This window comes from Mus pahari, chromosome 2, assembly GCF_900095145.1.
Source record: "Mus pahari chromosome 2, PAHARI_EIJ_v1.1, whole genome shotgun sequence".
In the NCBI taxonomy this organism is placed as follows: Eukaryota; Metazoa; Chordata; class Mammalia; order Rodentia; family Muridae; genus Mus; species Mus pahari.
Window position 1 is genome coordinate 135,835,007 of NC_034591.1, and position 13,725 is coordinate 135,848,731.

General features: G+C 47.2%; 1 protein-coding gene across 3 annotated transcripts in view; it reads right to left on the reverse strand.

Moving 5' to 3' along the window:
- B4galnt3 (beta-1,4-N-acetyl-galactosaminyltransferase 3) overlaps window positions 1-12,632 on the reverse strand; it is a 93,654-nt gene extending 81,022 nt beyond the window's left edge. For 2 of the 3 annotated variants that reach the window (XM_021190974.1, XM_021190973.1), the window contains exon 1: window positions 12,464-12,632. In XM_021190974.1, the coding sequence (XP_021046633.1) occupies window positions 12,464-12,632 (169 nt within the window). The remainder of the gene's footprint in view (window positions 1-12,463) is intronic. The other variant, XM_021190975.1, reaches the window with a different exon arrangement.
- Window positions 12,633-13,725: the final 1,093 nt, after the last annotated feature.

A 13,725-nucleotide genomic window follows, 5' to 3' on the forward strand; every position in this document is an offset into this window, starting at 1 on the left:
AAGGAAGGAAGGAAGGAAGGAAGGAAGGAAGGAAGGAAGGAAGGAAGGAAGGAAGGGAAAGAAGAAAAGAACAACAAAACAAACAAACAAAAACCACTAGGGCCAAAAGCAACAGGTCACAGTCTATCATACAGGGAAGCCACGGCAGGAACCCGGAGGTTGGAAGTGGAGCACAGATCACGGAGGAGCACCGCTTACCGGCTCTGCTTACGGTGCTCTTCCGTGTTCTGTGCTCCACTTACCAGCTCGCTTCCCCTGGTTTGTGTATCTCCCTTTCTTACACAGCCCAGGCTCACCTGACCAGGATGATACTTACCGCCTCCCACTTCAACCAGCAAGCAAGAAAATTCCCACAGACATGGCTGCTGAGAGCCAACAGAAGCAATCCATGAACTGAGGGTCCCTCTCTCCCAGACGTGTCACACTGATAACAAATGTCAGCCACCAAATTTCCTTAAGTTGCTTTTGACCGGTTTCTTTTTGTCACAGCAACAAGAAAAGTAATACAGTTCCTTCCAATTTTTAATTTTCCTTCATTTCTAATTATTAAAAATAAATTCATTTTTATCTAATCTATTACCCATAGCAAGTTAAAACTAAGATTTAATTTTTTTTTTTTTTTGCATGCAGAGTAATAACAGGCTGTGGTATTCCAGCCAGTGCTCCTTCCTGTCCTACTACAACCAAACAGCTTGCCGTTTCTGCAAGTCTCCGAATACAGGACCTCCCAACACGATGCAAATAAACCTGTATGTCAAGAACGGAAGGACTCCTTCCTCAGGGTCAACATCATGAAGGAAGAGAGTAGCTGGAGATCGTGCCTCCAGCAGGAGACGCTGGGCAGGGATGGCCAGGTGAATGCTTGGAGCCAGGCACAAGTTTGACATAGGCTAACCTGAAGAACTGTCCACGAGCCAGTCAGGAAACACACCGCTTCACCCTTGCCTGCCTGAGCATCCTCCATTTGGTCCAACCTGGAAACTCCAAGGAGGAAGAAGTGGAGCCCAACATTCGCTGAGCACTTAACTTCTTGATGTCACCTGTATGTGACAGACTCATTAACCTCACTGTAAGAAGAAAAGCGCTACACCTCTGACCAGATGAGGCATCAGAGCCTTGGAAAGAAGTTACCTTAAGTGAGGTCTTAAATTGGTGAGTAACAGACCTGGGATTAAAACCCTGCCTTGCCTTCAAATTCCACATTTTCCAGGAACTATCAAGGCTTTATTCCATTCGGCTTTCTACAAGAAAAAAAAAAAAAAAAAAAGGAAATGTTCCACAGACATTTTCCCTTAAGTTTTTGAATGAGTCATCTCAGTTACCATTCAAGATTTACAAATTGAGAACTGAAAAACACATTATTCAATTTCCCGGGTGCTTATATAGAAAATCTCTTGGAAGTCCTTTCTCTATGCCTACCCTCCCTCTTCCCCTCTCTGTTTCCTTTCTTCCTTCTTTATTTTTACTTTATGAGCTTTGGTGTCTTTCCTGCATGCATGTCTGTGTAAGGGTGTCAGAAGGTCCTGTGTGTGCTGGGAACTGAACACGGGTCCTCTGGAAGAGTGACAGTGCTCTGAAATGCCATCACTCCATACTGCAGTCCCTTTTTTGAGACAAGGTCTCGCTGTGTAGCCCTGGCTGGCCTGGCACTTACTATGTAGACCAGGCTCACCCTGAACTCTCAGAGATCCACTGGCCTCAGCCTCCCACGAGCAGGATGTGCAGTACCACAGCAGGTATTTTTCCTTCCCCCCTTCCCCATCCCAGTCTCTTCTAAGGGCCTTATTTTACAAAGCATCATTTACCTACTATAAAGTAGAACACAGCATGCCCTCTGCTAGGTGACATAAAAACACAGTTTAAATGAAATGGAGGCCAAGCATTTTGGCATAGTCTCTATGAGTTCAAGACCAGCCTACATTACAGAGTAAGAGCTTTAAATGGGGGGGAGGGGTATAAGCTGGATATAATGATATAATGATACAAACCTACAACCGCAACACTCAGAAAATGGAAGTCAGTGTAAGCTGTGTGGAGAGACTATCTCAGAAAACAAAATGAAAAAAAGCCAGTTAGAGGAAGAGACAAGCAAAGTCTCTTCGCTCATCTGTTTCCTCAGCTGTTCATAAAGGGGAGAGACTTCTGATGTCTGTGACTCTAGGGATGTCAGCCACGGGCTGGGCAGCAGACATCATACCCATGATCTCTCTGACACTCTCAGGTCTCTCTTGTCATTTAGTGCCCATGTGAAAAATGAGTTTTCTAGCCTTGCTGGCTGGATTGTGTGACCAGCAGTGTTGGGAAGTACCCAAGCCTTACTGAATTTTCCTTGTTTATATTACTTTGCAACAACAGTAGCTCAGGCCCCAGTGTCTACCAGTAAATCCTACATTTTTAATTGTCTTTTGGGACAGAAAGGTGAGAATTTATTTTTGGATGACATTCAATTTTCCAGTTGGCCTTTTTTTTTTTAATGGAAATAATTTTCTAGATGTTCGTGCTTTTAAATCCAGATTCTTCTCTACACGCTGACCAGCCCATTGTATATCATTTACCTATTGCAGTTTCTTTGCAATAATCTCTCAGTCGGAGTAGCAGGCCAGAGGCAATTTTTAAAATGCTTCTATGTATACTGTAGTACTTTTATTGATTTCTTTTATGCCTTGATTAAGTTAAGTGGCTTGTAAGAACCACAGGCTGTTAAGATGATCTAGCCCAGGAGTAGCTGGAAGACACAAAAGAGAAATTAGGATAGGCATAAAAGTAATAGAGAAATACAGATCTGCAGCTGGGAGCGCAGCACTTGCTTAACAAACGTGAGGTTCTGGACTCCATCCCTAACACTACGAAGGGTAGGATGCTAGAAAGGAAGGAAGGGAGCGGGGAGGAGGGAAGGAGGAAGGGAGGGAAGGCAGACTACAAATTAGAAAATCTCTTATGCATTTCTCCATGGGAAGAAAGAATGAAATTCTAAGGCTTTCTGATACCCACACTAAGGGAGAAACCAGGGCCACTAACTTGACCAATAAAAACTAAAACTGCTCAAGATAAACACACCTATTCCAGTATCAAGACTGGAAGAAGTATTTTGGGGGGTTTCATACACAATAAAAGCAAAAAGCCCCGGATTGTAAACCCAAAGCAGCCCTGGTGGGGAATCCACGGGGCTGTGTCACACAGCAGCTGGGTCCCCAGCCTTCCTTAGCCACTGATGATGATGTTACATCAATTATTCCAGGGTGCCTACGTCTCTACAGCTTAACATATTCCAGCTATAAGCTATCATCAGGACAAGGAATATTCATTATTCTTAGAGTCATTAAGAGTATTTTAAAGTCAACTGTGGTGGCATACACCAGTAATATTAGTACTTGGGAGGTAGAGGCAAGACCAGGAAATCAAGGCTAGCTTCAGGTACACAGTGAGTTTGAGGCCAGCCTGGATTACATGAGACCATACTGGAAGAAGTATTTTGTGGGGGTTCCATACACAATAAAAGCAAAAAGTCAGCCGGGCGCGGTGGTGCACGCCTTTAATCCCAGCACTCGGGAGGCAGAGGCAGGTGAATTTCTGAGTTCGAGGCCAGCCTGGTCTACAGAGTGAGTTCCAGGACAGCCAGGGCTACACAGAGAAACCCTGTCTCAAAAAAACAAAAAACAAAAAAAAGCAAAAAGCCCCCGATTGTAAACCCATAGCAGCAATTTTTCTCCAGAAAAAAAACTGTGTGTGTGTGTGTGTGTGTGTGTGTGTGAAACTTATATAATAAATCACATACTGTATGATTCCATTTGTGACATATAGAAAATAGTCTTAATTTAGACCAGCATAGATTAATTTATCCATGCTGGTGCCAGTGATTCAAAAAGAAGCCCAAGGAGTCTTATAGAATTAGTGTTTCTTCATCATGGTTGGCTACCCAGATACACTGATTATCAAGCTATACACTTACAGAGCAGCCCCTCCTCATGTGTGTGCATGTGTGTGTGTGTATGTGTGCCTACCTGTCTGTCTCTGTTTGCCTATATATTACATCAAAAGGTTTTTTTAAAAACTACAAACTGGAGAATGGCTCGGTAGTATGTATACAGCTCTTATAAAGGATCTAGGTTGGATTTTTAGAGCCCATCAGATAGTTTACAACTACCTGTAACTGCAGCTCCAGGAGGATACAGCATCCATGAGCATACACACAAACACACATAGATTAAATAATAAGAAAAAAATCTGGACATGGTAGCACGTGTACATTCTGGACATGGTAGCACGTGTACATTCCTTTAACCCAGGACTTAGGAGGCAGAGGCAAGTAGATCTCTGTGAGTTCAAGGCCAGCCTGGTCAACATAGAGAGTTCCAGTGAAACTGTTTCAGATAGATCGGTAGGTAGGTAGGTAGGTAGATAGATAGATAGATAGATAGATAGATAGATAGATAGATAGATAGTCAGGTAAACATGCAGGCAGGCAGAATATTTTTGCTTTGTTTTTTCAAGACAGGGTTTCTCTGTGTAGCTTTGGCTGTCCTGAAACTTGCTCTGTACACTAGGCTTGTCTGGAAGACATCCTTTTTTTGTTTTGTTTTGTTTTTTGTTTTGTTTTGTTTTGTTTGTTTTTAGTTTTTTCAAGACAGGGTTTCTCTGTGTAGCCCTGGCTATCCTGGACCTCACTCTGTAGACCAGGCTGGCCTCGAACTCGGAAATTCTCCTGCCTCTGCCTCCCAAGTGCTGAGATTAAAGCTAGGAATTTAGGTATAATGGTACAAAGTCTTAGCTCAAACCCCAGCATGGCCAAAATAATTAATTAACATAATCATTTTTGTTTATCCAATGAACGCTTCCAACCTTTGAGGAACCTGAGCCAGGGATGTAGCTGTTGGTAGAGTGCTCGTCTAACACCCAGGAAGCCCTGGCTCACCCTCCACACCACATGAAAGAGCCGGGTGTAGCAGGGCACATCTGTAATCCCAAGTATCAGATTCACTCAGGAAGTAAAGGCAAACGCATGAGAAGCTTAAGGTCATCGCTGGCTACATCAGGAATTGGAGGCTAGCCTGGGACATGCGAAACCCTGTCAAAGAGGAGGGAAAGAAAAACAGAGCCTATGAGTACCATTAATTGAAGCCCCATCATGCTTTGCTCGGACTACACAATTTATTCATTCAGTCTAACACCCTTTACAGACATCATCCAAGTTCATCTGTCCCAGCAGTACTCTTTCGTATTAGTGAATCTATAAGTCTATCAATTAGGTAGTCTATTAAAAGGTCAAAGGAAGACTGCATCACGGCTTAAATGCATAGTTGGCCCAGTTTGAATCTCATCGTCGTGGGATACAAGGAAAAGCGCTAGTGGAAAGTTTCTTACAGGGGAGAGGTTTGAGACTGGTGGAAGCGGGTAGACACTAGACTGTGCAGCAACTCCAAGAACAGCCTCCAGGCTCCCTTCCAAAGCAAACTCCATGGTGGCTGCTCTGCTCTCGCTCTGCTCCATAAAGCCCAGCACTAGAGGGCCAGGCCAGATTCTGTGACCTGGAAAATTACTGCAGTGCACCTTCTAGCCTCCAATGAACAGGCACAGAGGTGGTTAGTTCAGAAGGCCTTGTGCTGGGAAGTGGGAGAATCGTGCCCCGAGCAACTCCGAGGACAGAGTCTCTATCCAGCAGCTGCAGTGCCACCACACTTAGATTAAGGATCCCTGGGTGGGGAACAGAGGGATGTCTTGCCAGGATACCCACTGGCTCCATCAGAACAGGCACGGCAGAGGCCACGCACAAATAAGGGCACAGTTTCTTCCTGCCAAACACCAACATTCAGAAACAGCACAATCCTTTTTAGGATTTTAATTATGTGTGTGTATGTCTATGCATATGTGCACGGTGAGTGTCCTCAGAGGCTCAGATCCCCTGGAGTTACAGACTTTATGAGCTGCCTAACAAGGGCTACACACTGAACCGTCTCTCTAGCTCTACACTACTTAACTCTTTGGCATTCATATCAATGACATTGTTGATTTCTTATCTTTGACATTCATATTCAAAGGCATCGGAGATTATGCAAATGACGGTACCCAGAACAAAAATTCCTGGATTTCATTCTTGAGTTGGTCACTTTAATTGTCTGCTAATAGAAACTACCAGGTGCCTTGAAAGCTGGAATTGCCCAGTGATTACCGGAAGTATTTTAAAGATAAGTTATTGCTTTCTTATGTACACTGGTGTTTTGACTGCATGGATGTCTATATAAGGGTGTCAGTCCCCTGGAACTGGAGTTACAATCAGTGTGAACCTCCATGTGGGCGTTGGGAACCAAACCTAGGTCCTCCGGAAGAGCAGTCAGTGCTCTTCACCACTGAGCCATCTCTCCAGAACTGCTTACCAAAGGTGTTTAAGCAAGTACCTAATATGTGCCCAGAACTGAGTACTAATTTGAAGGGGGCCATAGCAGCCAGGTAACACGACAAACGTCAAAGTACAGAGAAGCAAGCAGGGCACAAGAAAAAGAGCCAGTGCTCTTTCTTTTACAGTGGGAAAGAATGGTGTGTCCGACAGCAGGAGCTGCGCCATGCTGAGTTCTCCTCTGCTGTGAGATTCCTCTCTAAGCCATACTATCCCTCCTCTGCCCACACATCTGCCCCAGTTGTGTCTCCCCACCATCCGCTTCTCGGGTTACAGCTCCATCCCCAGTTACCTATGCTACAGGAAGTCTGGATCAAGTACAATGGCTATGGTGATATGGTCTGCCAGACATCAGTGGGTATCTCTCCTCTTAGTGTACTCAAGTCAATCACAAGGGCCAGCTAGAAATGTGGGGCAGGTCAAAGAGGCAGCAAAAGACAATTAGCTTCCTGGGCATGAGGGCACTTTGGTGTTTGGCAAGTAAACCCAGTGCTTGAATAGGAACATGACCAGTACATACTATGGACACCATCTCTTTGTGCTGGCTTTGTACCAAATGTTACCTCTTGTCTCCAACTTGACCCCAACTATAAGTCCACTATATACCAAGGACCCTAGAAACCATTTTAGTACAACCTCTGTCTTCTGGCAAAACCATACCTGAGTCAGTATGAATAAATGGATATAACTTGGTATTTGTTGGTTGGTTGGTTGGTTGGTTGGTTGTTTTGTTTTGTTTTGTTTTGTTGTTTTCAAGACAGGGTTACTCCATGTAGCCTTGGCTATCCTGAAATTTGCTCTATAGACCAGGCTGGCCTGAAACTCACAGAGATCCACCTGTCTGTCTGCCCCTGCCTCCAGAGTGCTGGTATTAAAGGCGTGTACCACCACACTCCACTATAAATACAACTTGTTAAAGCCCACCTGGACAGAGAACCCTCAACAGTCAGCTCCCTGGGCTGCTATTCACCCAGTACACAGCAGTTATTAGAATACTGAAATCATGTCTGAATGCCACCGTCACCACGGGTCCTCTGAGTACCACCACTACTATGATGACCCACCCAGAGCAGCCTTTACCATCCAGCAGCTTAAGGATTCAAGACCCTGTCCCAGCACCACTCCCATCCTCAAAGTATTATTGAACAGATTTGCGATGGCCCTTGCTATCCCACCCTAGAACTTATACCTGTTTTTCTGCTTTCCGTGAACTAGACATTGTGTTTTCTTTTCTAGTTGTTATTCAAAGTCTTGCATAAGAGCTGGGATGTAGCTCAGTGACCCAACAGTCTTTCACAGTTGAGCCTCCTCCTTCATTTACCTACATACTCTGATCCTCCTCCCTCCATCTCCACTGGATGAATAGCTATGACGACAGACACGCGCCACATCTGGCTTTATGTGGTCCTAAGGATCAAGCCCAGAGCTTCGTGCACGCTAGACAAGCACACTACCAACTGATCTACATCCCCAGCCTCAGATCATCATTTTTTAACTATGTGTATGATGTCTGCATCAAGGTAAGTGCACCGTGGGCCTGCCATGCTGGTAGAGGCCTCATAGATCCTGTGTACTGGAATGAAAATCATTACGAGCTCTTATGTTGATGCTAGGAACCAAACCTAGGTCCTCCTCGAGAGCAGCAAAAGCCCTTAACCACTGCGCCATCCCTCCAGTCTCAAGTCATCAGAATCCTACCAACTCCTCACCATCTCCCCAAATGTCTCCACTTCTATGAAATTACTTGAAAACTGTGTCCCATTTCCAGAAATGTCACAGCAACATCTACTTCCTACTTTTGAGAAACTTAATGTTGGGCAGGAGAAATAGTTCAGTGGTTAAGAGCACTGACTGCTCTTCCAGAGGTTCTGAGTTCAATTCCCAACAGTCACATGGTGGCTCACAACTGTAATTGGATCTGATGCCTTCTTCTGGTGTGTCTGAAGACAAGAGCGAATGTGCTAAATCTCAAAAAAAAAAGAAAAAGATAAACTTAATGTTTTGTATTTTGGTTGTTTTCACATAACTACCTTGTTCTACTCCAAGACAGAAAGATATAGAAAAATTATGTGTGTGTGTGTGTGTGTGTGTGTGTGTGCTGGTGGCTAGTGTTTTGTCAACGACACAGGCTGTAGTCATCAGACAGGAAGCCTCAACTGAGAAAATGCCTCTTTAAGATTAGGCTGTAGGTAAGCCAGTAGGGCATTTTCTTAATTAGTGTTTGGTGTAGAAGTATAAGCCAAATAAAAACCCTTTCCTCCCCAATTTACTTTTGGTCATGATATTTCATCACAGCAGTGGTAATCCTAATTAAGACACCATATCCTGGTGGCACACACTCTTAACCCCAACATTCAAGAGATAAAGGTAGGTGAATCTCAGCGAATTCAAGGCCAGCCTGGTCTACAGAGCTAGTTCCAGGGTGACATGGAGAAACCCTGTCTGGAAAAGTAATAAATGAATTGATTAATAAAATGACCTAGCACAGTGCTTTGCTTGAGCGATGTGTTAAACAGACAACAGAGTGAATGGCTGTAGCTCTTTCAGCCAAGGGACCCTTTTCTATTTGTTAATGATTATAGTTGTTTTCCTTTAAAGCGATCCCAATTGTGGTTGTATCTTTTTCTGCATATGGAGTCCAAATTGCACACCATCCATATCTTAAACTACTAGGTTATTTTGTGACAATGGAGCAGGAAGTGTCCTCCCCTGTCATTACTTTGCCACCCTAGAGTTTGTGACTGCCGTTCTCTATACACTTTCGCAGTGCTAAACCGATATACCCTCACATGGGAACAAGCAAATGGCAGGTTCTGGGCAATGGAAGCCAGCCCCACAGATGACAGGAAGGCGGGTGGTGGACTGAGTTGGCAGAGATTGCTAGAAAGTGGCACGGTGGCTCATTGGGAAACAGGGCCAAGCTGGGGTTCTGGTGGCTGTGGTCAAGTCCTGGGAGGGGAACAGCTTTGTGACTCTGGAGCAGCTGGTATGCAGGGTGTGGACTAGGGAACACTACAATCCCCTTCCTACTTCTCCATTCCTAATTCCATCCTCCCACCCCAGAGGACTAAAGGGAATTTTGATGCAAAACACCTGAGCTTCTTTTTTTTTTTTTTGGTTTTTTCGAGACAGGGTTTCTCTGTTTAGCCCTGGCTGTCCTGGAACTCACACTTTGTAGACCAGGCTGGCCTCGAACTCAGAAATCCGCCTGCCTCTGCCTCCCAAGTGCTGGGATTAAAGGCGTGCGCCACCAGGCCCGGCACACCTGAGCTTCTTAATGATTTAAAAAAAAAAAAGAACAGAGAGCTGGGCGTGGTGGCGCACGCCTTTAATCCCAGCACTCGGGAGGCAGAGGCAGGCGGATTTCTGAGTTTGAGGCCAGCCTGGTCTACAGAGTGAGTTCCAGGACAGCCAGGGCTACACAGAGAAACCCTGTCTCGACTGTCTCGAAAAACCAAAAAAAAAAAAAAAAAAAAAAGAACAGAACCAGGTGACAGTAGCACCAGTACTCGGGATGCAAAGGCAGGCAGATCTCTGAGCTCATGGCCAGCCTGGCTTACAGAGTTCCAGGACAGCCAGAAATAAACAGAAAAACCTTGTCCTGAAAAAAAAAAGCCAAAAATAAAAAGGAAAAAAAAAAAAAGAAAGAAGAGAAAAGAGAGAAAAAAGAAAGAAAAGAAAAAATAATGGGAACAAGTACAGCCACACTCTAAGTCTCACCCCATAAAGAAATCCAGGCAGGATCAGGACACATTTCCCAGTGGCTGGACCTCGGGATCCTAGGAATCTAAGAAGAGGAAACTGTGATCCTCAGTGATCTTTAGGCTCTTGTTACAAATCACAAGCAAAACTGGGCATGATGGCGCACACTGTTAATCCCTGCAAAGGCAGGTGGATCTCTTAGTTCAAGGCCAGCCTGGTCTATAGGGTGAGTTCCAGGACAAAAGGGGTACACAGAAAACCCTGTCTTGAAAAACCAGAGAGAAAGCCGGGCGTGGTGGCGCATGCCTTTAATCCCAGCACTCGGCAGGCAGAGGCAGGTGGATTTCTGAGTTCGAGGCCAGCCTGGTCTACAAAGTGAGTTCCAGGATAGCCAGGGCTATACAGAGAAATCCTGTCTCGAAAAACCAAAAAAAAGAAAGAAAGAAAAAGAAAATCCAGAGAGAGAGACAGAGAGAGACAGAGAGACAGACAGATATCATAAGGAAGACAGGCTATGTATGGCATTCCTCATAATCCTCCCGCACTCAGGAGACTGAGGAAGATTTTGAAATCAAGCCCAGCCTGCAAGTTGCTGCAGCCTGGGATACAGAGTGAGTGGCTGTCTCAAAAAGAAAGAAAGAAACCGCAAGGAACACTAAAGTCGATTTTGGAATAAGACGCTGGGAACACATTTTTGGAGAAGGGTCGGTTTGGAAAAAGAAATAATTTTTTAAATAAAAACTTAAAAGGCCACGAGTCTGGTCTGAAGAAGGCGGCAGGATCCAGAGACCGAGAGCCAGAGTGCAGTTGTTATTGTTCTGGCCACCTGGACCTGGTCTCAGAAGAGACAGCACACCTGCGGCAGAGGCCCGGCGAAGAGGAGCAAAGCCAGCACTGACTGCAGGATCACAAAGACACTGCTTCCCTGTCTAATTTATGTAGACTATCCCACTAACCATGCCGGCAAAGGGTGTTCCAAGAAGGAGATGAATCCACGCCTCCCACCTTTACACACTCCAAGAAAGTTCAGCCACCTGCCACAAAACCCGAGGAGGAAGAGTGGGGACAAGGCAAGAAGACTTCTTTGTAAGACTGCATGCTTGTGGCTGAGTGCGACCGCCCTCCGTCTTCCCCAAGTAGGGGCTCTCTCACATTGGAAAGGTTCAAGTGTCAGAGGCCATACAATCTCCACAGCCCAACTGAGAGGGACCCTGGAGACCATGGAGGTCCGATTCCTCTTGCCTCTTGATCTCTAGCTACAGCCACAGTTTCATCCCTTGTGACAGCGTCTTCTAGTTCACAGCCAGAATTAGGTCCACAGCCAGCCACAGAGAGGTAGGGCTATAAGAATACATCTCCAAACCGATCCTGCTTAGTTACTGACTAGGACAATAATTTCTTCTTCTGAGCCACAAAAGACAAACCATCACATCCAGCTAAGAGAAAAACTGTTGGCCAAAAAATCTACCAGGAGGGTAGTCTCTTTGAGTTTCTTAAAACAGGAAGGTGAAACCCAGTGAGAAGATGAAGTAGAAATCCCCCCCCAACAACCCCCTCAAGGCTGGAGAAGAGCATCTGACCCTTCTGGAAACTTCTCCACTCCTTTCTGGCTACTAGATGACTTTTAATTTTATTAAGCCTATCAAAAGTATACTGAAAGTCATTGTGGATAATAATCATATCCATTGAAGAGGGGATAGGCCATTTCCTCCCGTTTTCCTCAGCAGAAACTTGAGTGCTTTGATGAGATAAAAATACAAGTAGAAATTTACTCATGGCAGGGTCGCCTTGGGCGGGGTCTGGGGAGTTTGTTAGATCCGCGGGTATTACGAAGAGTGTGAAAACACTGGAGGAGGCAGTCTGGACCAGCAGAGAACCACGCATTCAGGAGGTGGGACTCTTGGAAACAGAGGCGCACGCAAGGCGGGAAGGCCAGGCGTCTCTCTCGGAGGTGCTACTTGGAAAGGAACCCCCCGAAAGCTCAGCTGGAGGGGAAACAGCCAGCCAACCACGCCAGCAAGCCGAGGGCAAAGTTGGGGGGGCTCCGACCACAGTGTGTGGCCCAGTGCGCTGCAGCCCCGGAGTCCGCGCTCGCAAACAGCGCGTTTCTCTGTCCGCGAGGCTGTGGCTCCCGCACGGTGGAAGGCGTCCCAATCCTCCACCAGCGCTCCGGATGTCCCGAGAGCGTTCCGGCTCCACTCTGCCCTGGGTGGGCAGGCCAGGATCAGCGACCCACGGTGGCCTCGACAAGCCCAGGTCCCCAGGAAAGCGCGGGGCGGCGCCGGCACCTGGAATCTGCTCGGAGAGGCGGGTCCCCGTCCGGAGCGCCCGCCCACCTCCGCCACCTCCTCGCCCCCCGGCTCTACTTACTGTGGTTCAGGGGGTTCCCGCCGGCCTGGGCCGACGCCACCAGCTCCAGATACAGAGTCCAGAGTCCCACCGATACCACGGCGAGCAGCAGCAGCAGCCGGAAGCGCCTCCTCAGCAGCTTGATCGGGCGCAGGAGCAGCATCAGCAACGCGGCGCGGGGGCTCCCCATGGCGCTTCGCCCAGCGGGCCGCCCCAGCACCGGCTACCCACCCGTCGCCCCGGCCCGGCTCCGCCGCTCAGCGCGGCGCACAGCCAGTCTCCCCGGGTCGCTCTCCAGCCGACCGCCCGCTCATGCTCGGCGCGCTGGGGTGATCCTGGGCTGCGCGGGTGCCTCGCAGGTCGTTCTCCGGCCACGGAGCCGGGCTCCTCCTCCCCAAGTGTCCGCTCCACGCCTCTCCTCGTCGCAGGCCCGCCACCTCCCTCCTTCTCTTCTTTCTCACTCCAGCGCTCTGCCCAGGAGGCTCTCCTAGTTGCCCGCCTGCCCCTGCGCTTGCTTGCTGCAGTTAGGGCGCTTTCTCTCAGCTCCGAGCATTACCTTACACCCTACCTGTCCCGCCCACGCCTTGGCCTCGCCCCCAGGCGCAGGTGGGCCCCGCCCCCTAGAGATTGAGGGAAGGGGAGAGGTGGGGCCAGAGAGCTGGTCCCCGGCGTACTCACCCGCTTGGGGTTATGTGGGAGGGTGTGTGGGGTGTGTGATGAGGGATATGGGACTGAAAGAAGATGCGAGTTAAGACATGGACATGGACACTGTGACCCAAGGAAACCCAGTCACTGTCAAGATATTCGAAGGCGCTCCTCCGAAGCTTGCGTGGGACTGAGACACATTTTTTGAAGTGACCTCCGTGACTTTGGCCTCTGGGGCCTTTCTCTACCTAGAATGACCCTAATCACAATGGACAGACACTTCATTCAATCTTAACTGTCTTCCAAGTCAAATATGGATACTGTTCTTTCCTGGCACAGCTACTACTGAAAGGCACCAGGGGACCTTTACAAGGAGTTTCTCCAATTTTAGGTGTTTTTGGTGAAAGATTGTTGGAGATTTAAAAAAAAAAAAATGGAGGGGCAACTCAAGAGCAGACCAAATGCTTAGCATTCAGGAGGCCCTGGGTTCCAACCCAGAGCCATAAAAGAACTAAGGACATAAAAAGGGGGTCTGGTGGAGTTGTAGAGATGGCTCATCTGTTAAGAGTGCATGGCCTAGGGCTGGAGAGATGAGATGGCTCAGTGATTAAGCCTCTTCCAGTGGTCCTGAGTTCAAT